This window comes from Phaenicophaeus curvirostris, chromosome 1 (genome assembly GCF_032191515.1).
Source record: "Phaenicophaeus curvirostris isolate KB17595 chromosome 1, BPBGC_Pcur_1.0, whole genome shotgun sequence".
NCBI classification, from domain to species: Eukaryota; Metazoa; Chordata; class Aves; order Cuculiformes; family Cuculidae; genus Phaenicophaeus; species Phaenicophaeus curvirostris.
Window position 1 is genome coordinate 191,649,997 of NC_091392.1, and position 27,844 is coordinate 191,677,840.

At 42.2% G+C, this 27,844-nt stretch overlaps 2 protein-coding genes across 4 annotated transcripts; one reads left to right on the forward strand and one right to left on the reverse strand.

Moving 5' to 3' along the window:
* CLNS1A (chloride nucleotide-sensitive channel 1A) lies at window positions 1-10,945 on the forward strand. Of its 2 annotated transcripts, none has more exons than XM_069883246.1 (7): window positions 1-168; window positions 2,024-2,160; window positions 4,387-4,497; window positions 5,240-5,350; window positions 5,806-5,979; window positions 7,539-7,623; window positions 10,176-10,945. In XM_069883246.1, exons 1-6 carry the CDS (start codon window positions 20-22, stop codon window positions 7,604-7,606), a joined length of 750 nt encoding a protein of 249 aa, XP_069739347.1. In that variant the 5' UTR covers window positions 1-19; the 3' UTR covers window positions 7,607-7,623; window positions 10,176-10,945. The 2 variants fall into 2 exon arrangements, with proteins under 2 accessions (XP_069739347.1, XP_069739348.1); XM_069883247.1 differs by having other exon boundaries at window positions 4,390-4,497.
* AQP11 (aquaporin 11) lies at window positions 4,206-27,640 on the reverse strand. Of its 2 annotated transcripts, XR_011339706.1 has the most exons (4): window positions 26,923-27,640; window positions 20,774-20,890; window positions 13,826-14,452; window positions 4,206-4,312 (listed from the first exon to the last, which is right to left on the reverse strand). XR_011339706.1 is itself a non-coding variant. In XM_069883248.1 (3 exons), the coding sequence occupies exons 1-3, from the start codon at window positions 27,491-27,493 to the stop codon at window positions 14,400-14,402; spliced, it is 741 nt and encodes a 246-aa protein (XP_069739349.1). In that variant the 5' UTR covers window positions 27,494-27,640; the 3' UTR covers window positions 10,109-14,399. The 2 variants fall into 2 exon arrangements, 1 of the variants encoding a protein (XP_069739349.1); XM_069883248.1 differs by lacking the exon at window positions 4,206-4,312 and having other exon boundaries at window positions 10,109-14,452.
* Window positions 27,641-27,844: the final 204 nt, after the last annotated feature.

The window sequence follows — 27,844 nt, forward strand, 5'->3', positions numbered from 1 at the left end:
TCCGCTTCCGGCGGCGGCCATGGTGGAGGAGGGTGGGGGCGGTGGCGCCATGAGCTTCCTCAAGCGGTTCCCGCCGCCGGCCGAGGGCGTCCGGCACCGGCAGCCCGACACGGAGGCGGTGCTGGCGGGGCGCAGCCTGGGCGCCGGAACGCTGTACATCGCCGAGAGGTGCGGGCGGGGGCGGCGGGCTCTGCCGGGGGCCCTGGGCCCTAGGCGACTGGGAGGGGGCTCTGCCTCCCCCGAGGGGCTCTGTCCCCGGGGTGACTGGGCGGGTCCCTTCCTGCCCCGAGGGGCTCTGTCCCTGGGGTGACTATGGGGGCCTCCCTGTGAGGGAGCTGCCTGAAGATGCTGGAAGGGGAGTTTATAGATAAGAGGAGGCTGTTGTGTGTGGGAGGCCCCCAGAGAGGGCTGTGAGGGCTCCCACTATTCCTGCTCCATCATGTGGACACTGGATGTGCTCATAAGGCAGAAGTCAGGCTGATCTGAAAGATACTGTTTGAGCTCTTTATAATTTCCCCTAAGTTCTCCCTAGATTGTGCAGTTAAAGAAGAGAGATTGTTGATAACAGCAACATCGTTTTTTTTCTAGCTCTGAAGTGGTACCCTGTAAATGTAAAGTGTTTTTTGCAGTGGTAGACTGTTGTTGGAACAGAAGCACCATCTAAAACTTGCACCGAGGAAGGAATTGTCTTCTGAAACCTTTAAACTCTGAAGTGTTTATAAAGTAGGCAATATTATTTGAGGGGCTTTTCATAGAATCATTAGCTTGGAAAAGATCTTAGAGATCCAACTTGAACTTGTTAGTGATGTTCAGTTCCTGTTGGAGAGGAATCTCTGGCATTTCAGTTGCTGTTTTGTTTAGTTGTTTGGTTACAAAGGCTTCTGTTCTGCAACATTTGTTCTCCACAATATAATGTTGAGTTTTCTTGTAACTTGCTTTTTGTGTGAGGTGCATACAAGTCTGCCAGCTTCCTGCCAGCTTCCTACCAGCGTGTTTTGAGGGTGTTGCAAGAGTCACTTGGTGGTGGTGAATAGAAAATGCCAGTGTTTGCAGGAGTGCTGTGCTGTGGGAGAGCTGGGTAGACAATGTGGCCTTGGATCCGTGTACAGACTCTACAGCTGTCAACAACTGTAAACATTGAGAACTGGCCGGCAGAGGCTAGGAATAAATTCCTTGCTCCCACTTTGCTAGCTCTTGCTGTCAGCCTGATTTCCCAAAGCAAGGAGTGTTCTGTGACCTTTGCATTGGTTTTGTTCCCTCCACAAAAGCTTGTTAATGCTGAGTTTCACCTATCATGGAGGTCTTGCTTTCCACCCCTCAGTGCTTCTGTTTGCTGTGTGACCAACCCAAAGTTGGCTTGGGCTTAATTTCTTGGCTTCTTGAGAGATACGTCCTTCATATCAGAAAGATATGTATCAGCCCAGTGACAACAACGTGTGCTGTCTCTGGCTGTGGTTAGGGAAGAGAGTGAAAAGGGAGGAAGCGGAGGTTATAGCATGTAAGTTGTGGGGAAGGGGAGTCCATCACCTCCTTTGTTAACTCTGCTGATCACTGAACTGGTTGTTTCTCTACATCCAGGCTATACCCACATCAGATCTGGAATCCTCCAGAAGTTACCATCGTGACTCTTTATCTTGAAAAAAAGGAGAATGTATGGTAGTCTGAGTTATAAATCGCACTCTGGAACCTCTGTTGTTATCTTTAGAATGATAGATATCTACAGAAAGGAGTAAGCAAAGAGGTAGGGGAATAAATTCAGGCCCAAGTGCAAATGTGATAAAGGTGAAACGTGTTTAGGGTGCTCAGATTCACATTCTTTCAGGAAGGGTTTCTTTTACCTCCAGCCATCAGTTGATGTCGCTGCACGATCCTGTTAGGGCAGAGAGTAGGGCAAGTGTCTTGTCCAGCCAGAATTGCCCACTTTTGGGGAACTGATTGCTATTCTGGAGTCGTGTTGGGTACTTCAGATTCTTCTGTTAGTTTCTAACTTGTCTCTGTTTTTTTGTTTTTCCCTCCTTGTCAGTCGCCTGTCTTGGCTGGAAAACTCTGGAGTTGGTTTCTCCTTGGATTATCCCACCATTAGTTTACACGCTGTTTCCAGGGACCTGAGCGCCTACCCATGGGAGCACTTGTACGTTATGGTGAATGCCAAATTTGAAGGTACGCGTGGAGTGTTGCTTAGCGTTCCCCCACAGGCCTAAGTGGTGTGATTACTTCTTCACAAAGAGTAAATTTTGTTTTTAAAATATACTTCATTAAAGTAATTTTGTTTTCATCCCCCTAAAGGATAGTTATTTTAGAAATATGGCTTTGCCCTTGTTTCAAGTCAATTATGTGCTATTCTGCTCTCAGCGTGTGAATACATACAGCTGGAGCTCTGAAAACTGCTCCTCTGCTCTTATCTTGATCATTTTAAGCAATTTAGTTCCTCTGGAGTCTCCCTGTGATTCCAGTGTAGATACAGTTTTTTTCTTTTTTGAATTTATGTTAATGTTGCCCCCTCCCATCCAGGCTTTATGAATTCCTACTGTTTCACATCAGCCTGCATGCTTTCATTCATTTGCTCCCACAGCTTGCTTGAAAAGTATGAGAATATCTCCGAGGTGTAATGAATCTTTGTAGACTTCCCACAAAAACAACCTTTTGACCAGTCTTGCTTTGACTTGGAGAAAGCAAGCTTTCTGTTTCATTGTTTGTATGAAGATTTATTATATTTTTGATGTATTGTGTTTTTCCTTCTGACAGAACTGTTAATATTTTAAGCGTGTCATAAAGTGCCATCTCAATTTAAGAGTAGAGACTGTTAAGTCCTGTGCAGGTCTCCTCTCCCCTTTGTGCCTGTTGGTCCTCGTAGTTAAAGGATAAAATCTGGTATTGAAGTTTTCTTTAGGTAGTCTGTATACTGAAAGTACAGACAAGGCTCTGAGGAGGTAGAGGTGTTCTTAAGCTATTAATGCTCTTCACTGTTTCCTTCTCTCTTGTCACTGCTATTCTCTGATAGTCTGTCACTACAAATAGAGAATGTGTAGGTGCAGTCTTCACTCCTTTTTCCCCATTTTCTTTTGTGTTTATTTAGAAGTAAACTGAGCCTAGTTTGAAGAAAGATACTCTTTCCGGTTTTTAATTCATATGGATAATGGTGTTTGAAAATATGGACATCCTCTGATACTTTTATCTTTAAATCCCTAATAGACTGATTTTTTTGGGGTATTTTTTGTTAGGTAATATATGAACTCTGGCTACAATAATTCTTCTACAGAAGGCAGATTATTTTGTTTAAGTCTGTCCCTGGCCTGGGACTTCAGCTGCTGAATAGTCTTAAACCCAAACCTCTCGGCTGTAGGAGTGAGTTTTCATTCTTAGTTGGGCAGGGTACATGTTGTTCTTCCTCTGCAAGTTTTTGTTGTGCTCTCTGTGCGTGTATGTATCCTTGCCCCTTTTTCAGAAAACGCAGTTAGAGGTTGACTTCCCTGAAAACAGGGAGCTGGGCTCAGCAGTCACAAGCTGTGCCTGCAGCTGTCAGTTGGAAAAGGATTGGGTAGCTTCCTTGGACGCTTCCATTTTTGGGGGCAGCTGGCTGGCAGCTTCTTGGCTTCTTCACATTCTTGATGGTGCCAGTTTTGTATGTGACAAAAGCCACTCTCAGTGAAAGAGCCTTAACTGTATTCCTCTTTTTCTGTCAAAAATAATAATGCATTTTGAGTCTGTCAGTGCAGCGTCCCCATCCACAAAGCAATGAACTGTAGTCATCTTCTTTGGGATTTAATATTTACAGAAAGTAAAGCATTGTGTTGTTGCTTACTTATTCAAGTGCGAGGTGCACAGCAGTCGGGAAGCACGGTGTTGCCCACAGTTTTCATTGGCTCTGGGTGTACTTTCTGCCTCTGGCATCTTGCTGGTGGCTAGGAATGTCTGAAAGCAAGTAGGGGTCTGCTGTAAATGTCAGTCCTCTGTGAGAGGCAAAGTTGATTTCATGACAGCAGCATAAAGGATCCATAAAATTTGTGTAATTTAAAAAAACATATAAATAGCGTTGTGCAAATAAATGATACTGATTGTGAATTGTGTTTTTTCTGAGCACAGTTTGTTTTTAATAAGAATGAGGCAATTTTCCTGAAGTACATGGGTATATCATGTGAACATAACGCAAATCCAAAGTCCTAAAATTATAAATAGACAAGTTTCTATGCGCTTTGTAAGTGTTGTTGAGGTACTGTGATGGGACCTCATATATCTGTAAGGTGGATGGGAGTGGGTTGGTTTGTGACTCGCAGCCTGTGTCCAGGTTTCTGATTTGATTACCTGTGTGTTCCTGCAAGAATAAACAAATGCAACTTTCTTTGACAAAACAAACATGTTTCTTTTTAATCTTTCCATTTCCTAAAGAAGAGGAGACAAAAGAGGCTCCTGTGGCTGAAGGGGAGGAGGAGGACGACAGTGATGATGATGCCGAACCAATTGCAGAGTTCAGATTTGTACCTAGTGACAAATCAGCCTGTAAGTGAAGAAGGAAAGTGTTTTAGCTTAAAGTCTTGGCTATGTGTGGAAGAGCTCTCTGGTACAGAGATGTAAATGATGTGATACTTTACTGTCCTCTAATTACTTGATATCTAGGTGCTGAGAACAACAAAGCAAATTGTTTTAACTTGCTCGAAACTGGAGTATTTCAAGCAGCCAATCATCAAGGAAAATTCCAGTGTTTTAAAACAGAAACTTCTAAGCATAAACACATGACACAGATAATCTTATGATTTTACATTTGGAGAGAACTTGTATGGGAAACCTATTTTTAATTACAAATTCAGTGATATTTGAATAAGCAACAGTTCCATTGGGAACTTGCTAATGTCCAAACTGTACCACTGGAAAGCAGTTGTATCCTGTCCGGTGCAGAGCTTACAGTTGAATCCAAGTTATAGGACTCTTATGTCTGAGGCACTGCAAGGAATCCTGTCATAGGTAACCACAGGCTGAATTGTCCAGCGTAAGGCTTTGTCATCAATGAAATAATGGAAGAGGGCTCTTAGGAGGATAAGGCCCCAGGCTGCATCTAGGAAACCTGGCTTCTTTCTTGTGTGGCTGTTGGCTGCTTGGATGTTTTCAAGTGTGATTTCAGGGTTGGTACTTGAAAAGGAATATTCTCAGTCTCTCTGACCACTTAGTCCAGGATTTCTTGCCTGTTGTTGTGGGCTTTTGGTGGAGAAACAAGAGAGGTTTGTGTTTATTTGTGTTCCTACAGTGGAAGCCATGTTTTCAGCGATGTGTGAATGCCAAGCTCTGCACCCAGACCCGGATGATGAGGATTCAGACGATGATTATGAAGGGGAGGAGTACGACGTTGAGGCCCGTGGTTTGTAACAGTTGTTTCTTTTGAAATACCTACCAGCACATGGGTACCTGGAACTTCTCCTATGGTATCTGCAGTGAGAGTAGTTTGGTCTGTTAAGAAGTTCCTTGTCATCTTGCCTAAACATTCTTTATGCCATAGGCACAGTATAAAAACTCAGAAATCTGTAATTGAGCTGTCGCAAATACTGGAATTCAGCAAAAACATTGTTCCTGTTCTCAAAAGCCCAAAGACGCAAATACCAGCCTTTCTGCTCCCATTGGATGTGCTAGTGCAAGTTCAGTGCTTATTGCTGTGGTGTGGTCAATTCCCATAACTTCCATAGCTGATATAAGCAGCCTTTTAATCTTAGTCAGTTAATCTGAGGATAACTCTCATGGCTGTGGTCCTATTCCTTCACCCCTGCTTGATGCCAGCCTCTGCACTCGGGTCTGATAAACATAAACTTGTTTTTGCAGAGCTAGAACAAGGTGACATCCCAAGCTTTTACACTTACGAAGAAGGATTGTTGCATTTAACCGCAGAAGGTCAGGCCACCCTGGAGAGATTAGAAGGCATGTTAGCCCAGTCTGTCAGCAGTCAGTACAACATGGCTGGAGTGAGAACCGAAGACTCGATAAGGGAGTTTGAAGGTAAGAAATACTTTTACTAAAGAATACATGAAAGCAGTGGTTCTCCAGTCTGGCTAATCCACAAACTGAGTACTGAGCAAGTCTTGTGCTGTGGGTGATACCTTACGGCACAGTGTGTGTCAACAGTAGTTTTATCTTTGTTTGCAACCGTAGGTTTTAAAAATGCCTGTGGCCCTGCAGGCAGCATGGTACCTGTTGTGGGTTGAAGGCTGCTGTGTTCAAGTATGAGGACCACTGCCTTGAGACTTTTTGATTGTTACTGGTATGATTTCCTGGAGTACTGGTAGAGTGAAGTTGATTTAAACTTGTCAGTCTATGTGGGGATTAGGAATCCATTTCCACTCTAAAGAGGTAATAGTGTATTTCTTGAAAATACCCTAAATTTTATATTAAAACTCTTTACAGAGTTCAGTGTGAATTCAGAATCCTTGAAATAGACTGGAATAGAAATAAAAAAAAACCCAACAATCTCTACTTTTCTGAAAGATGTTGTGTCTTAGTGCTACTGATTGTTCAAACATGTATTTAAGGAGTAAGGTTCCTTTTCGTTGGGAAAAAAGTGCAGTGTCTCATATTTTGCCTTTTCTGCATGCTGTTTGCACTGGAGCGATGTATTACCAGGGAAGTAGCTTAGTGAGATTGCTTTTATTTTTTCTTCTTCTTTCCTGGTATAAACCTCAGTGTTTTAGTATGGCCTGACATTTCTGAAGCATGAAAAATGATGATGCTGTTGTGGAGTTCTAGCTTTCAGCTTGCCTGTAATAGTCACCACAATAATAACTGATCTATTCTGATCCACATGGATGATTTTTTTTAATCTATTTTGTCAGTTATTTACAGGTTCTCTTTGTTTCACAACTCTGAATAAATGTATATAATGAAAAGATAACTGTAGGGGGTTTGTGTCTTAGCAGAGCCTTTCATTTTAAAATTTTGTCAGGTTTTTGTACCTAGAAGTTTTTAAAATTAAAATTAATTGAACAGCAGTCATGTCACGTGCTTTAAACCCATCTTTATCAGTTTTATTTGCCTTCCTGATCTTATTTGCTGCAGTGCTGCTTCTTGGTTTGCGACAATTATTAATATCTCCAGGGCTGCTCAGTTTCAGAATTCTGTTATTTTTGGACATTGGAGCATACAGCAATTGTTCCTTCTATCAGCTTCATGATGGCCAAGAGTGGTTTCAGAACAGGATCCAGCCTCTTTCTGTTAAAGCACAACTAAAGCTATTAAAAGGAACCATGCCATTTTTTACACCAAAACTTAACTTAGAAAAATGAAATTGTTTAAATCCGGTGTTTAAGTCCTTTAATAAGATAGAATGAGGCGAGGTCATAGGAAGCGGTGATGTCTCTAACTGACAGACTGATAGAGCTGGAACACAACCACGAACTTGTGAGCACACTAGTTTTCTCTTAGGCTGCTTTCAGAAGTCCAGCAAAGGAGTTTTCTGTTCTGGCCATCTCTTGTCAACAGATGGCACTCGCTTTCTTTCCTGGACAGCATCCTCTGCTGGTGAGCTTGCCTGTTACCTAGTGTTGGCTGCTGTTGTTTTTCAGATGGGATGGAGGTGGACATAGCACCGGTAGTTGCAGGGCAGTTTGAAGATGCAGAAGTCGATCACTGAGGACGACATATGCTACTGTAAGTTTTTCTGTCTTCTGACACTAGTGCTTTTCAGTCATCCAGAGCCTTCCATCTCTGTAGTTTGTGTAGTGCAAATGATCCCAGATCTCCCACAGTAAGTAGCTTGTGATATCAGGGTGATGATGATTTAGAGAAAGAAAGGTAGCTGTAGTTCTTGCAACTACAGGAAGATGTTCAATGATCTGTCCAAAATTGTCTGTTGGTGTAAACCATCACCCTGCTTAAATAACCTGCAGGGATGGGCCTGTCTGGAACCAGACAGATCAGCCATTTGATAAGTTGTGAACTGTCCAATTTCAAAGGCTTTTAGATGCTGATATATGAATGCTGGAGCCATTGCTGGGAAGTTACTGTCCTTAGTATCCATTACTTTGCTCGTAGTGTGCAGGATTTCCCAGGCCTTTCAAGGGAGCTGAACACTTCACAGCGCCGCCAAGTCCATCTCTTCCTTCACTGTAAGCGGAGCAGGAACAGTTCCTGGTAAAGTTTCTGAGCAATGTGGATGGGATTATTGTCAGAAGTGCACAACTTCGAGTTAATACCCTGTTTAGGTGGTTGTGCCAGCTTGCCCTCTTGTCTACCGTCACCCATACTGCTTTTCTCCTGCCAGAGGCATTACAAGATGTGCCAGCATTTCCTCACTGGCCTTGGGTGGGAGAGAAGAGGAGCTGATTCTGGGACTGTGTTCGTGGTGATGTAGAGGGGCTGGGATTCCACCCCTGCTGCTCATGCTGCACATACTGTTCAAGCAGTGCTGTGCTGTCCCATTTGTGCCTCTGTCAGAAGTGAGACTGCCAGCTCTCGCCTTGAAGTGAGCGCACAACTATCCCACGTGAAATGCTGGAGAAAACAGTGGTGGGGCAGACAACCAGAAGGTGACAGGGGAGGAAAGGGCCACAAATGGGAAGAAGAAATGCTGGGAAAGAAAAAAAAGGTGGAAATGGCTTACAAGTGTTTTAGTGCATTAGGGATAACAGAGGAGGCTGCAGTCCCTGTGAGAGCCTGTTGTGGAGGGGTGATGTGCACCTGCTTTCCTCCTCTGTTGTTTATTTTATGGTGTTCCTGTTAATTCCCCTGCAGGTATGACAGTCTCTGAATAGCCTTGGGTTCAGTTTATTGATCTCAGCCACTGCCACTGGTCCTGAATTTGTTTGGTGTAGGAGCTCAGACTTTTCTTCAGTTGCTCTTCTTAGCCAGGGAAAGACTTTGCAGTTCAGAGAGGAGTTCTCCCAAAACAAGTCAAGACAGTGGTTGCCCTGCCATGGGATGATTATCTGATTTGACAAATGATACGTTTTAAAATTAGGGAAAGCTCTTCAGCTATAGCTGAAGTGCCTCTTAGTGAACGGAAAGCTTGGCTCTGATGACTCTCTCCAAGACAGTCTATGGCTTATAAAACAATTAAAATTGTGCTGTTGAAAATTGAAATTTGAATGTTTATTGTTCTGTCTTCAACTTAAGCAGGATTAAGGAGAGTTAGTGGCTAGTAGCAGATTTTCAAAGAGGCTGTGAGTGCTGATGTAAGTGGTGTTTATTGATCTTGTAGCAAAGCACAAAATATACCCTGTACAAAGTAGTTTTGGTCAGTGGAATTTTTCCTGCAGCTTACTGAGTGCCTTCCATGGTGCAGCAGGTGGCTGTGGGAGGTGACTGGACAGGGAGTCTTTCTGCTTGTGCTGCTCAGAGCTGAGGAGCTGATCCCTGTCATGGCAGATCAAGTGATCTGCATGAGCAGTGTCAGGTGTTGCAGTGATGTCTCTCCAGGTAGCGGCTTGGGAGCTGTGGTGTAATGGGCCTTTTTAGAGTAACCACTAGCCTGGCTGCGGTGATGTAATTTAAGTAAGTTCAGACACTTAGGATGTACGGCAGCAGTAATCGCTGAAGGTGACGTGACGAGAACAGCTCTTGCAGGTCTGTGCTAATCATCCTGCTAACAAGCTTGAGCACGTGGTTGGCTTGGTTCTACCTTCTGAAAATAGGGGCAGAGAGGGGAGCACACCGTAATCTTCCTCAGTATTTTGTGGGGAGCTCAGCCCTTTTAACCTTCTGAACTGCAAAAAATGCCCTACAAGAATATCTTGTTTGTGATCCTTTAGAGAGCACTGTGCTGCCCTGCCTCTAAGGTGATGTCCTTATGGGATGCTCATGTTGCATGTCACTGCTCGTTACCCAAATGAGATGTGACAGTTGCCTGCTGAAGCCCTTGGAAGGCTTGCTGACAGTTGTTGTGGGACATTTCCACTTGTCTTGTAATAAGCGGTGTTTTGTCTGTCGCATCACGAGGTTGCGGTAATTGTTCCGAAGCAACTGGTGTGTCTGCGCGTAGCAGTGCAGCAGGGTGCGGACTGTGAGCGCATGCTGTCCTTAGCTGACCTGAGGTCAGAGCTGCTGTCCAAAGCAAAGATGCTCAGCCCTTCCAAAAATCAGAGGGTTTGCAGTAAAGTGCTGTCCTCTGTGGCTGCAAAGAACGGACAGCTGCTACTTTTTAAAGACTAATAAGCTTTTATTTTAATCCATATTATGTAAACTTGGTGTCTTGTATCTTTCAGATTCCTCTTGTGGCACTTCCAGAATAAGCTGTAAAACTGAAGGCATTGCAACGACTATCGGGAGTTAATATTTCTTTTAATGTCCTAAGCTTAGACATCTAAGTCTATAAATGCTTTTATAGATGTTTAAAACAGGGTTTGCATTTGTGACCACTATGGGGTTATTTAAAAAAGCAAAACAAACAAAAAACAGGAAAACCTCTTGCATCTAACACTTGAATGGGGCTAATCAGGGGCCATTGCAAAGAAGCCTTGGTAGGAATTCTAGGACTTCAGAAATAAAACTGTAAGTAGAACAGAATTTTAGATTGTCCTAGAATTTTGCATATTTTTATACCTGTTCATTGCATCAGTGGAGTAGAATGGAAATAGAAACAAGTTTGACTAAAAGGAAATAGGGTTGGACGAGGATTAAAAGTAAAGCTAAATTTAATGCCCCTCAAGTAACTGGCTTTATTGGCTCAGTGCTTTCCCTTTTTATTTCTCTGAGCACAGAGTTTGGGTGGTAGGGGAGATGGAATACAGGCTGTAAAGTCTTGAACAGGAGAACTGGTTTGTGTCTTTGTATTAAATGTTAACAACATTGTTAAATAAACTAAGATTTTTGTATCTCACAACCAACTGTATTGTAGTTCTCTATCCTTTACCTCAGCAAGCAGCTGGCAACTGACATTGTTTCAGTATTTTTGTCTCTTAACAAAATAGTCCAGTGAAGCCATTTTCATTATTTACTTCCATGTGAGAATAAAAAACCACAATATTTACCATGAGCTTAGTCCTGCTGGAGCTTTTACTGTTTTATCCCTCTGCATGGTATTTTTGCCCTGGGGCAACAGCAGCAAATTTCATGTTTTTTTTCCCCCCAATATTCACATGAAAGTCTGATAGTAAACTTCTCCCACTTTAAGTTAACTTGAGGATTTATTTTCACTATTAATATTTTGGCATATGAACAGTTTTCTTTACCAGTCCTACACTCCTGAAACTGTATGGAGTGGTCCTGCCCTGCTTAGCATGTTGGGATGTGGTTTGGTTTGAAGCTACATTAAAATTATAACCACTCTTGGTTGAACATTTATTACCAACACCAGTCAAATTAATAGTGTTGTGAACTAGTGACATTGCATTATTTAGCATGTTATGCAACAATATTATATTCTACAATATTCTACAAGTATGTCTTTCCTAGCGCCTTTATGTGCATATGTGTATATATTTATGTCAATGTCTGCATGTTTTTGTCAGGGATACAAGTAATAGAGTAGGGTACAGGTGTTGCTCTCATTTTTGCACTAGGATGCATGGCGAGATTTTTCAGACAGCTAAGAGGACTGGAACCACCAACACCATAGTTTACAAAACTAAGCTCATATAATTCTAAGCCAGCGTTCATGGTTAAAATAGCCTTGGTATTTTTAATTTTTTTTTTTTTTTTGTGGTGGATCTCTTTAATTGTTTGGAGTCTATTTTTCTATTCTTTTTAATCTTAAACTGTGCACAGCCTGTCACATTTCCTGGTAAATAGGCAGCTGGACAACCTACAGGGCAGATGGAGTATACTCTGCTTCTCTTGGTACTCTCATGCTACATCCAAGCAGTAGGACGCTCCAGGAGGGAGAATTTATTTTGTACTGATGCAGAGCTCCGGGAGCAGACATTTTGTGATGCTTCTAGTCAAATCAGTGGAGCAAGATTAATTTTAGTCACGTGGAAACAAACTTGGATGAGCTCTGGAGGTAGTTTTGAGAAGTGTCTTGTGTGGATTTACAGGTTTTATTTTTAATACAACTTCGTATTTAAGCTTGTGTCTTATTGTTCTAGGAACAAATACGGAATCATAGAACAGTTTAGGTTGTAAGGGACCATTAAAGGCTATCTAAGACAACCCCTTGCATGAGCAGGGACATCTTCAACTAAAGCAGGTTGCTCACCTTATGCATGCTTCATTAGCGATCATTACTTTGAATGTAAAATATTAATTTTTGTCTCTACTACTAAAGGTAGTTAAATCCTTCAGTTCCTGACAGTTTTCAATTTCAGTCTTTCTGCTGCTTTTTTTTTTTCCTTTTCTTTTGCCTTAACATAGTCCATTTAAGGCTTGTCTGTTTCTTGGTGTGTGTTTCTGTTTTTTTTAATTATTCTTCTAGTGGCTATAAATAGAGCAACTACTTGTTAAATCACCCAGATTTGCATCAGTTTTTTTAGAAACTATGTTATGCCAAAAATAAACAATGTAGATGTCCAGAGGTCAGATCTGACCTCTTTGCTTTTTGGACTTTGCTTCTGCAGGCTGTTGAAAGTGATGTGGAAGCAGGGCCTCTAATCCAACAAATCTTTGGCTTCCTGTAGTTTTGTATCTACTTTCTCTTTTCTATGGCAGCCTGGTTTTATGCTCTTTGAGGTTTGAGACCTTTACTCCTTGGGCCTTATGGGTTCAAAGGAGAAGAGCAAGTCACTTCATTATGTAAGGCTCATTTCCATAAGAAATGAGGCTAAAAACTGGGCTTAAGGACAGCAGTTAAGGGCAAGTCCCAGGAAGGGAAAAAAAAATCCCAAACTGTAAGGTATGGATCACTTGAAAAATAGGTAAAAGTGATAAAAAACAGTAAAGCAAGAAAGTAACGGGCAGATGCCCCCTAAAACACCTGTTTCAGAAGCAGTATGTGGTATGAAAGTACATGTTTTTTAGAGGTCAGAGGTCTCATGCATTGGGTTTTGGTTCCAGCAGCCTTCTGTGGCTTATAAAAAATCAGATGAATGTAAAACCAGCATGACTGAATACAGGGTCTTGGATTAAGACTTTCTTATATGAAAAGTGTGTCCAAACACTAGATTTCACTTTTCAGTATAATCTTAAGTGTACCTTGGAAAATTAAAACAAGGTTTTATTGCAACAAGTAAGAAATTACATGAAGATGTTTACTTCCCAAACCCTTGCAAAATGACAATTGACAACAGTAGCTATTTAAGACTTAGTTCATAATTTTACTATGAACAAAACCCTGTCCGATTACCTCCCTCCCTCTTAGAATATGTTCTGCAAGGTAACTTGGGCAATGAGGAGAGGGGCCTACTTCTGAGATCTTTGTAGGACTTGTTAACCATCTCTCCTTCCAAACCTAGCAACTGTAAAGTGAGAAACTGAATTTAGTCTTAAATTTGAAGAATGTATTTTTAGTGTATATAAAATCTAAGAAGCATCCAGAAGAAGAAACCTCATTCTAGAAACACAGTTTCAGAGGTTGGTACCCACCGGTGCTCTTCCCCACAGCCAATACTACTTATAAAGGGTGTGTTTGTGCCACTTCTGAGTACGTAGCATTCCTGTAGTTTTAGCTCTTTAGTTTAGTTTTGTACATTGCAAATTCATTTATTTCAAGAAAAGTATCTGATAAGAGTTACATAAAATCACGGACAAATCTAATTCTGCAATTAATCTCTATATACTGTGTCTGTTTCACTATGTGAAGAGGCAGCAGTGATCTCTGACAGAGCAGAGGTGTGGTTTTGTTTCTCCTAAATGCCTTTTGTGTCTACAGAATTTTATGGTAATTTATTATCATTTTTTCCAACCAAGATAAACGTTCAGCAGACTGTACTAGGACTGCATGGGGCAGAGCCTTCCCGAAAGAAAGCAAGGGGTTACTTACCTGCACACAGGTGTTACTAAACCAATGCTGGTCCTACAGACTTAATTTTGGTGTAGGGTACCTCTAGAATAGAGCTGTGGAGCCTCTTCTAGGGAGTAGTGTATAGCCTTTCTTCCTCTCAGGAGCATGTGATATTGCAAGAAGGAACATGGAGGTCACTAAGAATGAAATCTTCAGCTCCTTTTTTGCAGGTGCTGTCTATGGGAAGAAATCCAATAAAATCATACCTTGAAAGGACTGGGTATTTCTCTAAAATTAGTTTTGCATGTTGTTGCAATAAAGGTCAGCAAATGGCACTTCTGGCTAAAGTGACAAAGTTTCAGTGTTTTAAGTCCTTCACATTCACATGGCTTAACTGAAAACATTGGCAGATAGTCTCAAAATCTCAATGTGCTATTACAAAATAAGTATTTGAATACAAAGTTTCAAGTCAGGTATTTCAAACATGAAATTTGAAAATACAGCTGAAAGGTGGCGTGGAATGCTATGTCAACAGTCTTCTGGAAGCTGCTTGTCTGCTGATGTTGAAAGTACTTTTTTGATGTAGTGCTGCTAGGCTTCTGAATTTCATGTCTCAGGATACCCGAGGAAGGATTTTATCCCATATAAAAGCCACAAGTATTGTACCTGGAAAGAAAATATTACAGAAAGGACCTTTATTTAAATGTATTTGAGAAGGGCACAGTACTGGTACTGAAAATACATGTGATGCTAAAGTATTGGGGTGTCTAACATGCACTACACTCAGAAATGCTAAGAGGGAGACAGTACTTTTGGCAAACAATCTTTTTCATAAAGCAAGCAAATGATCTTTATGAATCGATGATCTTGGTTTTCTTTGATGTTTTAATTCTGATTTGTATCAGCCAAGCCAAAGGCAGAGCATTGTGACCAGGTGAATCCAAAACATGCACTTTCCTGTTGCTGTTTCAGCCCTCCTTTCTTGGTACCTGAACATATAAATGACTAAACCAGCAACTCAGCCTCCATTGCTCAGCTGATGGGGTAAGGCTGAGTCTGTTAGCAGTGTCTAAACCAGATACCCTCAGTGCCCAGAACGCGTAACCAGAGCAGTTTTAGGTGCTGCAAAGGGTTAGAGGGTAGTGAGGGTGTTTTTGAAGATCATTCTAGTTTAGGGTTTATTGTGAAGATGAAAACTGGTAGAGACTGTAGGTTCTTCACGAGAAGGGCACCCAACTACAGCATAAGACGACCTTTTTTTTTTCCTTCTTGGAGAAAAATTTGTATGTTCTGTTTCAGAAAGGGATTCTGGCTGAGAGCATTTCTCGCCTACTGCCTGTATTTTATGAAGCTTCCTAGATCACAAAAAGGCTTCTTGGAAGGGGTCTCTAGTCCAAGCTCCCACTTATAGGCAAGTCCTGCACTGCTAGATAGGTCAGTGTCCTGAGAAACCTCCACAGATGGAGACTGTATTGCTTCTCCAGATAACTTGTTCCACTGTTGCTGCACCATTCTCCTGAAGCTTTTCCTGGAGCCTAATCTGGACCTCCTATGGCACAACCTGTGGCACTGCTGTTGTCACTTTACCAGTACCAAGAACACTTAATCTCCCCATGAAAATGCTCTTCAAATTATCATTGACTGCTCTTAAATCACCCTTTCACCTCATCTTGGTCAGCTTAAACAAGTCCAGTTCCCTCAACCTCTCCTCACAGATCGGATGCTCCAGGCCCTTCACCACCTTAGTAGTCTTCTGCTGGACCCTGCATGTTCTCAACATTTATACTGAACTGGGGGACTCCAGACCAAGCATGTCCCAGATGGTGCCTAACAAGCACTGAGTAGAGGGAGACAATCATGTCCCCTAGTCTGCTTGCCCCAACTCTGTGAATCATGTGGCTTGTCTTACTTGCAGAGAGAACAAACTGTTTCAAAGAACTCTTATTCAGGCCACTGTTAAATGTACTGAGGAATATCAACTCCAGTACTGACACGAGGATACTCTGCATGTTCCTGGACATCAATCAACCCATCAATTATTACATTTTGAGGTCACTGGTTTGGCCAATTTTTATTCCATCTAACAGTGTTTTTGTGACTTCTTTGACTTTGAACCAAGAATGCTATGGGAGATGGTGTCAAAAGCCTTACTAAAGCGAAGGTATACTGCATCCACTGCTCCCTAGTTATTCCCACAGACATTAATTTCATCATGGAAGGCAGTCAATCATGGATTGCCCTTGCAAAATCTGTGCTGACTGTTTCTGATTACCTTTGTGGTTTTTACATGGTTGGAAATGGATTCCAAGATGAGATACTCTACCATCTTTCCAGTGACTGAGGTGAGACCAACTAGCGTACAGTTCCCTGGTTTCTCTTTCTCCTCCTCTTCCTTAAACAGTAGACACAGTATTAGCACATTCCCCAATTGTCAGGAAGCTCCTCCAATTGCTGTAACTTCTTGGAAATGATGGACAATAATTCTAGCCAAATCTACCTGCATTTTTAGGTGAATTCCAGCAGAGCAAATGAATTTGCATTTGTCCAGCTCCCCTGTCATTCCTACCCTGTTGCTCCCTTGCTATTTACTGCCTCCTTTCTAAAACCTTACTGTTTTTTATAGAGGATTGGGAGCAAGCTTTGCTTGGGAACACTGAAGGGGGTGGGGGAGAAGAGTTCTGCAGCCTTTCCCATGTCACTCATCACTAGGTTGTCTCCCCATCAACCAAAGGCCCCACATTTCTTTTTGTGTGATTAGTATATTTATAACCCTGTATGTCCCTAACCTTTGTTCCTGCTGAGCTTAGACATTCCTGATTTTGTTCCTAAGTACATGTGCAAAACTTTTATACCCCTCCTTTGCTGCCTGTCCCTGTTTTTTCCTCTTTACACATTCTTATTTGTTCAGAGGGAAGCTTCTAGCCATCGGGGAAAGGCTTTGTGTCAAAATTCCCACTCTAACTACATAACAGATCCTTCCTGCACATCAAAATGTGTTACTGAGCTCTCAGTAAGCTTTTCTGAAAAAAAAATCACCTTTTCATGGAATACTTCTCCCATTTCTGGCAGCTTCCAAGGTAATTACTACTGACCTAGCAATTCCCTAAACAAGTAGAATTTTGTTCTCCTGAAGTCCAAACAGCTCTGCTATTTACCTTCCCAGTCTTCCTCTGGACCCTGAACTCTCGTGAGGACTATAACTCGAGTGGACACATTGACCACCAGTTCTTCCCTGTTTGTGAACAGGTCAAATACAAGATTACCATTCACTGGCCCTTTAGTATTTGAATTAGACTTGATTAACAACAGTTCTCTAGGAAGTTCCTGGATTGTATTCACTCACTGCATGAGAGTTTTGCTCTGTCAGATGACGTCTGCAGAGCTGAAAACCCTTAGGAGGACCAGGGTCTGGGAGTAGAAGACTTCTGCTTGTTGTTTGCTGAAATCCTCCTTTGCTGCCAAATCCCCGAAGTGCTGATCGCTTCACTGCACACAGACTTCCAATTCTTTGCTAAGCTCCATCCTTAAGTTTACTGAACTTGATAGAGACCTCCAGATACCTTCTCCTCTGAGCAGAAAGGTGAAAGCTTCACTGGTAACCTTCTCCCTTGCTTACGTCCTCCATTTAAGGTCAACTGCTAAGCAACTTTTGGGGCATTATTTTTCTATCCTGATAGCGAAAAAACATTTTCTTCTACGAAACAGTAATAGCTGCTAAAACTGCTCTAAAGAAATGGGCATTGATTCTGCTTTTATAGTGGTAGAAGCCTAGCAGGACGCTAAACTAGCACCTGTCCAAGAAAGAGCATCCTCTTTTAATGCCCTGATGTCCAGTATTTTATCACCAACCCTTCCATTCATACCTGCCATCTCCCTGGTACTGAAAGAGAAATATTAACTCAATCATCATAGCCTGGACAACTAACATGAATGCCTTCAGCCATAAAACAGAAACAATCTTTGTTCCACTGAAACATGCTGCTTCTGTGTTCTTAGTGCGGAATTTAGGCCTGCCTGTGCTAGGTCACAGAAACTTGCTGACATCTGTATTTACTACAGGATTAGCTGTTTTGATGCTACCAGAGAATCTCCTTCACCGAAACATCAGAGAAGGAATTTTGAAAGATGAGTTCTTAATTCAAGTTCCAAGATTATCTTCATGCAAGACCATAAACCACCATTAGATTTGATTATCCTAAAAGAAAACTTCCACTCCCTTCTCCTCTTCTGAAGGTGATAATCAATTTTCCTCTTGCGCTGTGTCCCTTCTAAGGAGATTGTTTTAAAGCTGATGACTAAGAACTGGCTTATGGCTAGATCAGGGTATCCATTAGATACTGAACAGTCTCAGTTTCCTTGTCCTCTTGGGTATTTACTATGCCCATAAATGAGATCACATTGCACTTTGCACAGGCAGTTTGAGGGTTCATGGTATGCTGGTCCATGGTTCTGCATACAGTAGTTATTACAGCAAATCACAAACCCCCTCCTATTAGTAGACTCCTAGAAGAATCCCACCAAATAAAACAGAGTAATTTAACCATCTAAGATGCTCATGCTAGGAAAAGCAAGGTATCAAATTAGCATATCACTAGGACTCTGCCAGTTTCTAGGAACCCTGAAACAGTATTTCTGCTGACACGTGGATTCTGAAAGGAATTGTTACAACAATTTCAATTACCAGTTCCCTCACTATCAGCTTTTATGATTCTGCTTAGAGGTTCTTTCCAGAAGAATTTTATTATCATCACGACAGGTCATTTTCTTAAGTGTCTCATCATTTGGTCCAATTTTGGAAGAAAAACTTCTAATCCTAATATTTTCTTATTTTGAAAAAAGTGTCAGGAGAATTTCATGTCATGTTAGATTTGTAGAGCTGTGCGCCTGTATCCATCAATTCAGTTTGAATGGACGGATATCCCCTCTATACTTCCACCTCAGACACCGTATGCATGTTCACAACTCTTGGATAAGGTCTCTATGTATCCATGAAGCGTCCATATTTTATAATGTGTTTATAATTGCTAATAGACTGCACAGCCCTTCAGCCCATCCACAGACCTGAGATCTGTAATAAAATATTCGGCTACAGTAGTGGTTGCACAAAACGTGATGTGTCCCGAGTATTCACATCTTTACAACTACTTGGTCTGGAGTTCCTTTTCCTCGTAAATTGGGAGACAACATTCAATATATTCTGTATGTATTTTCTGGACATTAACTAGACATAAACTGCTGTTCATGCATTTTCACAGAAATCTAACATTACTCCCTAATCACATTCTACATTCCACAAGCTTAAGTTCCATCTGCTCATTTTCTTACTCAAGCTGAAATCACTGGAAGGCTTTCTGCAAAGCAGTTCTGCAGGATGCATCTTGCTACATAAGTATAACATGGTGACTCAAAATGCTTCCTGTTTCTTTAGATCACCAAAATATTAAATCCCAAATACCTGCAATCTCAAAATGGCTATCAGGTAGAAATCAGTTAATGTAACAGAAACAATTTCTCAATTCCGAGAAATACCAGGTGTTCTGTTAGAAGCCAGGTGATGCTCATCAGCTTTACCTCAGACTTTTCATTAGCTACTAACTGGAACAGTGCATGGGCTCTCATCAAACTTACTCTGTGGTTCAGTCACCCCGTTTGGATGTTTAATTTAACAAACTTTTATTAAAGTGAATTTTAGTTACACTCAAAATTCTGTCTCCATTTTTGACTGACTGAGAGTCAATGCAAGTAGAATGCCCCAGGCATAAACTCAAGGAAGAAAAAGAAGTTATTTGTTGTAACTGGCGCCCTTTGAGATATTTGCTGTATATGTTTCACACGCTGTTGTTGTACCTTCTAATAGGATTAACAGTTGTGAAAGAACTCTGGATTAGCAGACTGCTTCTTTACCTACCCTGTAAGCAGAAAGCTCAAGATTTGTAGGGACTAACTGTAAACAATCAACAGCATGGAAGTACTACATGGAGCATTTTCATCTGCATACAACTAATTAAAACAATTTAAATTGAAAAAAACATCTGGTTACTAATATTCCTCAGTCTTAAACTAAGAACAGATTGTTTCCAACAGTTACTGGGGGAAAAAAACATAGATAGGAGCTGCGAAGTTTAGTTATTATGGAGATAAAAAAGATTTTATACTATAATAGTAATAATTGAAAAAGTATTTTTTAAGTACTTGTCCTAATACTTGTGGGGTTCTTATTTTAATTAATCATCCCCGTGTTCTTGCACACTGTCACAAAGCAAGACAGAAGCTGCACGTTAACCAATATGTTTTTCTTTTTGAACTTAATCAGCTCATATTCACTTTCAGGGAGCCCCTTCTCCTTTTTAATATTCTGCTAGAATCTACAAGTGGGCCTTTGGTCAGTGTGAGAAAACACAGCATACCTCGAACAGGCTGGATTTTAACACCAAGGCATAAAGTCCTGATCAACAGGCAGCTTCAGAAGGATCAGGCTCCAGAGTAAACAGCTGTTGGTTTATAGGTAACTAGTTAACCCTAACCTAACACTAACCTTTTTTCCCTTTAGAATTGTCCTGTTCTGGTTTTTGGGTAGGCACGTTATCTTGCTCAAAGTATCCTAAAAGTACATTAGACCTTTAACATGACACCTAACTTAAACAATTCTATTACCTAACATGGTTGTTTCTTAAAATAAACTGATCAAAATAGTAGATGCTATTTTGTGAATAAAACTGGTGTTCAAAACTCAGTATTAGATCCTTGATTCACAAACCAGAGTGTACCGGTTGCTCTACATAGAGCATTAAACAAGTTCAGAATATGTAGCTTACATACGTGACACAAAACTGCGGTTCTGAGTAACTTTGACACAAATTATCATCGACTATTCTCTGGATTTTATTTAAAAGACAAAACAAGCAGGCTATCAAATAAAGAATACCCAATTTTAGAACCGTGTACTAAATAACACTTTCTCAACTACATGAAGCGTTAAGAACTTACCTAGGGATGGTGCTATCCAATATACTAGTGAATAACTCAAAAAATTGTCATAGAAACAATTTGGATGCAGTGAAAAAGCCAGTGCTGGGTTAAATAATGCTCCTGTGAGATTTCCACCTGCAATAAAATGTAAACAATATGAAATCAAACCATCTTTCCTAATGTTTATTTTAAATGACTATTGAAACATACGCAACACTACAAGGAATACACACTGCAATAAAATGCATTAGCAGAAATCACTTCAACAGATTAACTCTTCTGAAGTTATTTACCAGATGATATATATTTAACTGTTTAGCTGTTTTCTAAAATGTTTTAAAATATTCAAAGTGTAGGCTGTAACTTCCTTTATCTCTTTCTAGCAAATACTGTTTGAAGGGAGGGGTTTGGCTTATGTTGAATGTTCTTGTTGATAAAACTATAAGCTGGTTTGCTAATAGTCTGTATCATGCTTGAAGAAGAGACAAAAAATATACAAATATTAGTAAACAAACACTGAGCTTTCATTACATCCCCATGTGGCATGTAACACAGACACAAGAGAGTGGTGAAAAAAACCTGTCAAGCGCTGTTCTTGCTAAACCGACCTTTATGCTTTCTTAATGAAACACTAATATTATCATATCAATTTCTAGAACCCTAAGATTATTGTACGGTAATAACTTGAGGCAAAGCCTTCACAATCATGCTACATGTTACCTGGAGAAAATAAAAGCAAGCCCCACTGCACTCTCTTGAACAAGGAAGTTTAAAGAAGCCAAGCATCTCTCCTTGCCTCTGAATTCAGATGTAAATTAAGTTGCCTAAACATTCTCTAAATGACTAGATCTAAACAAATTATATTGTGGTGTCTAAACTGTAATTACACTGCAGATGAACCTGGAGTTTTTAATTCTGACATATGTTCTTCCTCTCACTGCAATGCTGCAGAGAAAACATTACTCATTGCAGCATTTCCTGTATTTTCTGTACTATTAGTTACTAACTACCCTGTATTTGTTCTACTTATTAATCTGTTCCCATAACATATTAAATAATTGTGTCTACGTAGTTTCTTAAAGCTTCTTCTTGATTTTCCCCAAATAAGCCGGCCTGAGCTTTGAACTTACCCTTTGTACAAACACCACACTGCTGTTCTACTGCGGTACACCTCATTTGTTATGCATGCAATCATTTACCAAGTTTTAGGGAGGTCTTTGTCACTCTCTTCTTCTGTATTTCTCCTTCTATAGACTCCATAGCTCCTTTACCGTTATTACCATTTGGGAAGGTTTTAATCTTTGTTGACCTACTCAGTTTACTTTCATTTTACACTTGTTCTCAACTGCAACTCAGATCTACTGTGCAGGCTGTTACTCTGCACACTGACACATTAACAACTTCCACTATTGCCAGGAAGGCCATCTACAATAATTTACCTTGCTTTAATCTATTTATAAATTCACCGCTTTTGCTTTTCTACCCACAAATGCACATTCAAGAGTAGAATTTCACTCTCAGGAGGCAGTTGCTGTTTCTGAACGTTAAACATTAGACAGTTTTGACTGCAGTATTTCTTCAATTTTCATTTCTAATAACTACAGGAATATCAACCATAGGCCAGGCTCCTACTATAATCCTATTTAAAAATATTTATCAAATAACTCTGTCTGCGTATCAAAAAAGATAAATGATTTTATGGCAAAAGAAGTGTAATATCTTTGCTGTTATGCACATAAAAACTTAAAAAGATTAAGTAATGTGTGAGCCACACAATGTGTGAGAAAGTAATTTAACTTCTGAAATTACTAAAGGCAATACCAAATTAGGAAGAAACATGGAATTAAAACCATGTATATAATTTCTGCCTTGATATGTTAGGCTTAGAAACACCTAACCAACTTCATACAATTCTGACTTTATGGCAAGACTGCCTGAAAATGAAAAAGCCCTCAAAAGGTGTATTTTTTCCCCCCCTAATTTTCTGAAAGGAAACATTCAAAAATATTCTTTACCAACATGTACATGGTCAGCATCCTTAGCTCTCGAATAATTCCCTTTATATGCAAGGACATACTGTTCTCTTTTTCCTTTCATTCAGTAGAAGCAGGACAGGGAATGCAGCATTGGAGCTTTTGTGTAAAGCATGCTCTATTATAAAAATTTGCTTTGTGTAAGACTGAATTTAAAATAAAATCAAAATACTTTTAACTATAAAAAAGTAAAACTAAAGGAACAGCCTGTAATTTTGAAAACAGTGTGTGACCTGATGTTGTTTGTTGAAATCAGTTGCACGACAGATCTGAATTCCTTTTATGAGGTACCCACAACAGTGATCCATCATTTATTTTTTCCAACAACTTAGTCACCCGTGTAAATACAACTTAATGTTTTTGAGCCCTGGATGTGCAGCAATATAGTCAGTTTAAGCCACAGGGATACAACTATCCTTCAAAATTTTACCCAAACCCAAATTTGGTATGGAGTAAAAAGATACTGCTTCTTGCAGTTCCTTTTTATACTGCAATCATTCCTCTTATACAACTTTCAAACATAAAGCAGAACATGATTCATGCAGTGAAATGTAATATGGACAAGATATCGTTTCCAACATTTCTGGTTCATTCATGACTGTAATAAACACGAATCTTGAAGGCACAATTAATTTGGTTTTTAAAATCAGAGCATAAAAAGAACTCTTTAGTGCAAATTTTATATTTCAAATATAATGCGTCTTTCTGAGTTCCTAGCTAGAACGTTCTATCCATCAAATTAAAGTCTGAAAAATCCTTATTCACACAATAGTCTGAGCTATTTGATATTTTTGTAGGAAAATGAAAGGTTACCAGCTGCCTAAATTAGCATTGCTATACCTAAATCTGTGCTGGATGAGCAAGAAAGATCCATTACTCTTAAAGAAATGCTCAAGTTTATTACAGATAGAGGTGCATTTCCTCAGAATGATCCAGTCCAGCCTGTAGGAGAACTTGGCTCACTGGAGGCTGCCAGCCCTAACACCTACTTTGGAAGTCGCTCTTCCTACTGCATGTACGAAGCACGGTTTCTCAAACTGGAGGTGGAACAGACATTGCTAGGGCCACAGGACATGCTGTGGGTTGTACGTGTGCACCAGACAGAGGTCGTGGCCACCTAGCAGGCCTTTCACTATTGCCTCAGCTACTTAGCACGCTGTCAGGAGGCTGTGCTGGGTGGCTGTGGGAAGGGGGTTCCTATCAGCAACCCTCAAAGTGCAGGGGGCAGGAGAATGGAGGACAGATACCCTAGGGAATGTCTGTGAGCAGATGTGGGCAAAGCGGAAGAGACAGCGAGAAAGGTTTGAGAACTCTAAGTGTCCTACAGGTACCTTCCACTAGAAAAAAGATCTGTCAGAGTGCAAGCTTGTGACCCTTCATCACAGAAAGACATCAAAAGCAGGAGCCTGCCCCCACACTCGCTGTATAATAGCTCAGTGACAGGAATCTGGGGTTTTAAGCCCTCCTCTACTTCAAAAGGCTTCAAGCCACATCTGAGGAGTGCACAGTGAACACTAGGCTCGGGAATACTACAGGGGCAGGATGACACTTTTCACCTTTCCTTTTGAAACAGAGCATATAGCAAAGAATGGAAACCTTAGGAGCCTTGGAGCAGAGTGAACAAGAAAGAATTACATTTTCCACTAAGTAGAAGACAAAACCAGGTTCAGGATCTGCTCCCTGGAATGCAAATATATTTTTATAGTAGACTTGATTAAAAAAAAATAGAAAGAAATATGTCCAAATAGCACAGGGTGTTCTTCACACGGAACAGACAAACTGTGCACGTGAAAGGGGCTGGGACACAGTAGATCTGATTTTTCCTAGAAGTGCAAGCAGATCGATTGCATGGGACAGTCATAATGCATCCAAGGAAGGCACCCTGGTATGCAGCCTTCTCTTGTGAGAAAAAGGAGGCCAGCAGCTTGGCCAATGATGCTGGCCATGAAACCTTTGCATGATCTAGTGAAGAGAAAGGCAATGTGACACGTATTATTTTATATGACTATTTGCTAAGCAGGAAAAGAATGCTAAGAATCAGGAATCCAGCATCCGGAAGAGGGAGGATAATATTTGGCTACACTTTCACTGAGCAATTCAGAAATATATTTCATGTGCTAAACTGCAGTGACCTCTGCCTTCAAAAATTAATTTTAGAAAGTAGTTCAAATTGCTAAATTAGTTCTCAAAATTCTCCATAGACTTCTTTTAATCTTTCAGGCATTAGCTCATGTCAGCTAAACATAATGAGTAAAGGTTTCCTTATTAGTAAATCTGAAAATTTGACAGTACTTTATTCTGCTATATGCTATTATGTTAGGTACTGTTAATACTGTTAACTCTTTTGGACAATATGCCAGCGACATCCCAGATGTTTGCAGATAAAGGAGTGATTTCCATCTCATAAACAGATTTTATCATTTCCTAGATTACTTCCTCTGTGGTGGGGGCTGAGGCACAAGCAAAGGGCTCTGTAACCATGTCTCACTCATCTTCCTGTATCCCAAACTATACAGTTCCCTTTCCAGTAGAGCCCAGTCCCTGCAGGGCAGTCCTCAAGTGACAGAACTCTGGCACCTGTGGGGAGAACAGGCAGCAGAAACCAGTTCAGACTGACTCCTCTCACCGCCTCCTCGCTGGTTCAGAGAGGCTGCACAGGGGACTGTGTCCCAGCTCTGGGAAGCAGGAGGTGACAGTCGGGGAGGGTCACGGACACCAGCACACAGGGCATCACAGAGTCAGGAGACTCTGGAAAACGCCATGACACATCAGACACCTAACTTTTTTCTTTTTTTTACATTTGGTTTTATGAGGTATTTATCATTTCTGCATGAATTCTACAAATGACCATTTCTGCTTCTGATTTAAGGATGTGATGTAGTTAAATGAACTGTGCTGTATGAATGATGCAGTATTTAAATGGCGATCTTCCACGTGAGGGCTCTGAACCTGCTGTTGCACAACCAGCATCTTTGCCTTGGCACAGACAGCAGTGCTCTCCTGCAAAGCCACGTCGAAAGCACAGCACATCGTGTGAAATCTCCCACACTCTATAGGGTTGGATTACAAAACAACGCTTCACTGAGATATTTTAACAGTGTCCTGGGAGACTCTTAGCTGTATTTATTCATAGATATGACATTGATTTAAATTCATTACTCATTTAATTCTTAACCCTGCACCTACCTGGAATCTATAAATAAACTTTACATAAACTGCAAATGAACTCTGCATGTGTAGGACCAAAGACTTTCTCTGATGAATTTTTTGTAATCTAAGAAAATAACTTTACATCCTGTTTTAAGGCCAGGTTGGACGGTGCCTTGGGCAGCCTGATCTGGTGGGTTGTGTGCCTGCCCATCGCAGGGTGGTTGGAACTGGATGATCTTTAAGGTCCCATCCAACCCAAACTAGCCAGCAGGTCCAGGGAGGTTATTCTCCCTCTGTACTCGACACTGGTGAGACCGCACCTCGAATACTGTGTTCAGTTCTGGGCCCCTCACCACAAGAAGGATGTTGAGGCTCTGGAGTGAGTCCAGAGAAGAGCAACGAAGCTGGTGAAGGGGCTGAAGAACAAGTCTTACGAGGAGGAGCTGAGGAATCTGGGGTTGTTTAGCCTGGAGAAGAGGAGGCTGAGGGGAGACCTTATTGCTCTCTACAACTACCTGAAAGGAGGTTGTAGAGAGGAGGGTGCTGGCCTCTCCTCCCAAGTGACAGGGGACAGGACAAGGGGCAATGGCCTCAAGCTCCGCCAGGGGAGGTTCAGGCTGGACATCAGCATAAAAATTTCGCAGAAAGGGTCACTGGGCACTGGCAGAGGCTGCCCAGGGAGGTGGTTGAGTCACCATTCCTGGAAGTGTTTAAAAGACAGGTGGATGAGGAGCTGAGTGACGCAGTTTAGTGCCGGATAGGAATAGCTGGACTCAATGATTCATAGAACAGTTCGGGTTGGAAGGGACCTTAAAGATCATGTAGTTCCAACTCCCCTGCCATGGGTGGCGGGGACATCCCAAGAGGTCTTTTCCAGCCTGATGATTCTATGATTCTACTGTAGGATTCTGTAATACTATTGTACAATTCTACGATTCTACGAACTTTGTAGCGGGAATGGAGATAAAGACAAAGGCGACTAACCTGCATAGACGAGCACGGTGATGAGAAGCGCAATCAAATGGACTTTGTATTTGGGATTCACCGCCTCCGCTCGCAAGACGGCCAGCTGGAAAACGGCGGAGAAGAGCAGCTCGATGCAGAAGGCGTGCGCCTCGGTGGTGCGCATGGGGTTCCCGCAGCCCCCCGGGAGCGGCTCCGCCAGGCCCAGGCTCCACACGGAGCGCACGAAGAGCCCGGCGAGCGCGGCGGCGGCGAACTGCGCGGCGATGGCGAGCGCGGCGAGGGCGGGGGGCGCGGCGCCGGCCCAGAGCAGCTGCAGGCAGCCGCAGGGGTTGCAGGCGCAGCCGCTCAGCGTGGCGCCGTGCAGCACGGAGAAGCCGTAGGTGAGCGAGAGCGCGGCGCGCGGCGCGGCGGCCGCCAGCAGGCACAGCTCCCCGCTGCAGGCGCACACCTGGAAGGTGCCCAGCAGCTCCAGCGCCAACCCGCGGAGCCGCCCGCGGAGCCGCCGCCGCGCCCAGCGCCGGCACAGCCCCACGGCCGCCACCACGCCGCCCAGCAGCAGCAGCGACGGCCAGACCCCGCCGGGAGCCATGGCGAGGGGCCCGCGCCGCCCCGCCACAGAGGAGGAGAGCGGCGAAGGGGCGCCCCGGGCGGGCAGGGACCCGCGAGCCGACGGCTCCGCAGGTACCGCGGAGCCTCCGCCCCGCGGGCGGCCCGAGCTCCGAGCGGGGCTGGGTGGGAGCGAGGAGGCACCGCCCCCGGGGGAGGGCACGGAGAGAGCCGGAGGGGAGAGAGGGAGGGAGGGGAGGAGAGATGGGGGAGAGACGAGGAGGGAGAAGGAAAGGGAGAGGAGAGGAGAGGAGAGGAGAAGGGAGAGGAGAAGAGAAGGGAGAGGAGAAGGGAGAGGAGAGGGGAGAGGAGAGAGGAGAGGAGAGGAGAGCAG

Excerpts from the sequence above, each read along its gene's own strand:
- CLNS1A (XM_069883246.1), top strand. The coding sequence starts at position 20 with ATGGTGGAGGAGGGTGGGGGCGGTGGCGCCATGAGCTTCCTCAAGCGG. Across the intron at positions 2,161-4,386 it reads GGTGAATGCCAAATTTGAAG|AAGAGGAGACAAAAGAGGCT; the intron begins GTACGCGTGGAG and ends CATTTCCTAAAG. Across the intron at positions 5,980-7,538 it reads CTCGATAAGGGAGTTTGAAG|ATGGGATGGAGGTGGACATA; the intron begins GTAAGAAATACT and ends GTTGTTTTTCAG.
- AQP11 (XM_069883248.1), bottom strand. The coding sequence starts at position 27,493 with ATGGCTCCCGGCGGGGTCTGGCCGTCGCTGCTGCTGCTGGGCGGCGTG. Across the intron at positions 20,891-26,922 it reads CACCGTGCTCGTCTATGCAG|GTGGAAATCTCACAGGAGCA; the intron begins GTTAGTCGCCTT and ends ATTTTATTGCAG. Across the intron at positions 14,453-20,773 it reads TTGGATAGCACCATCCCTAG|GTACAATACTTGTGGCTTTT; the intron begins GTAAGTTCTTAA and ends TTTTCTTTCCAG.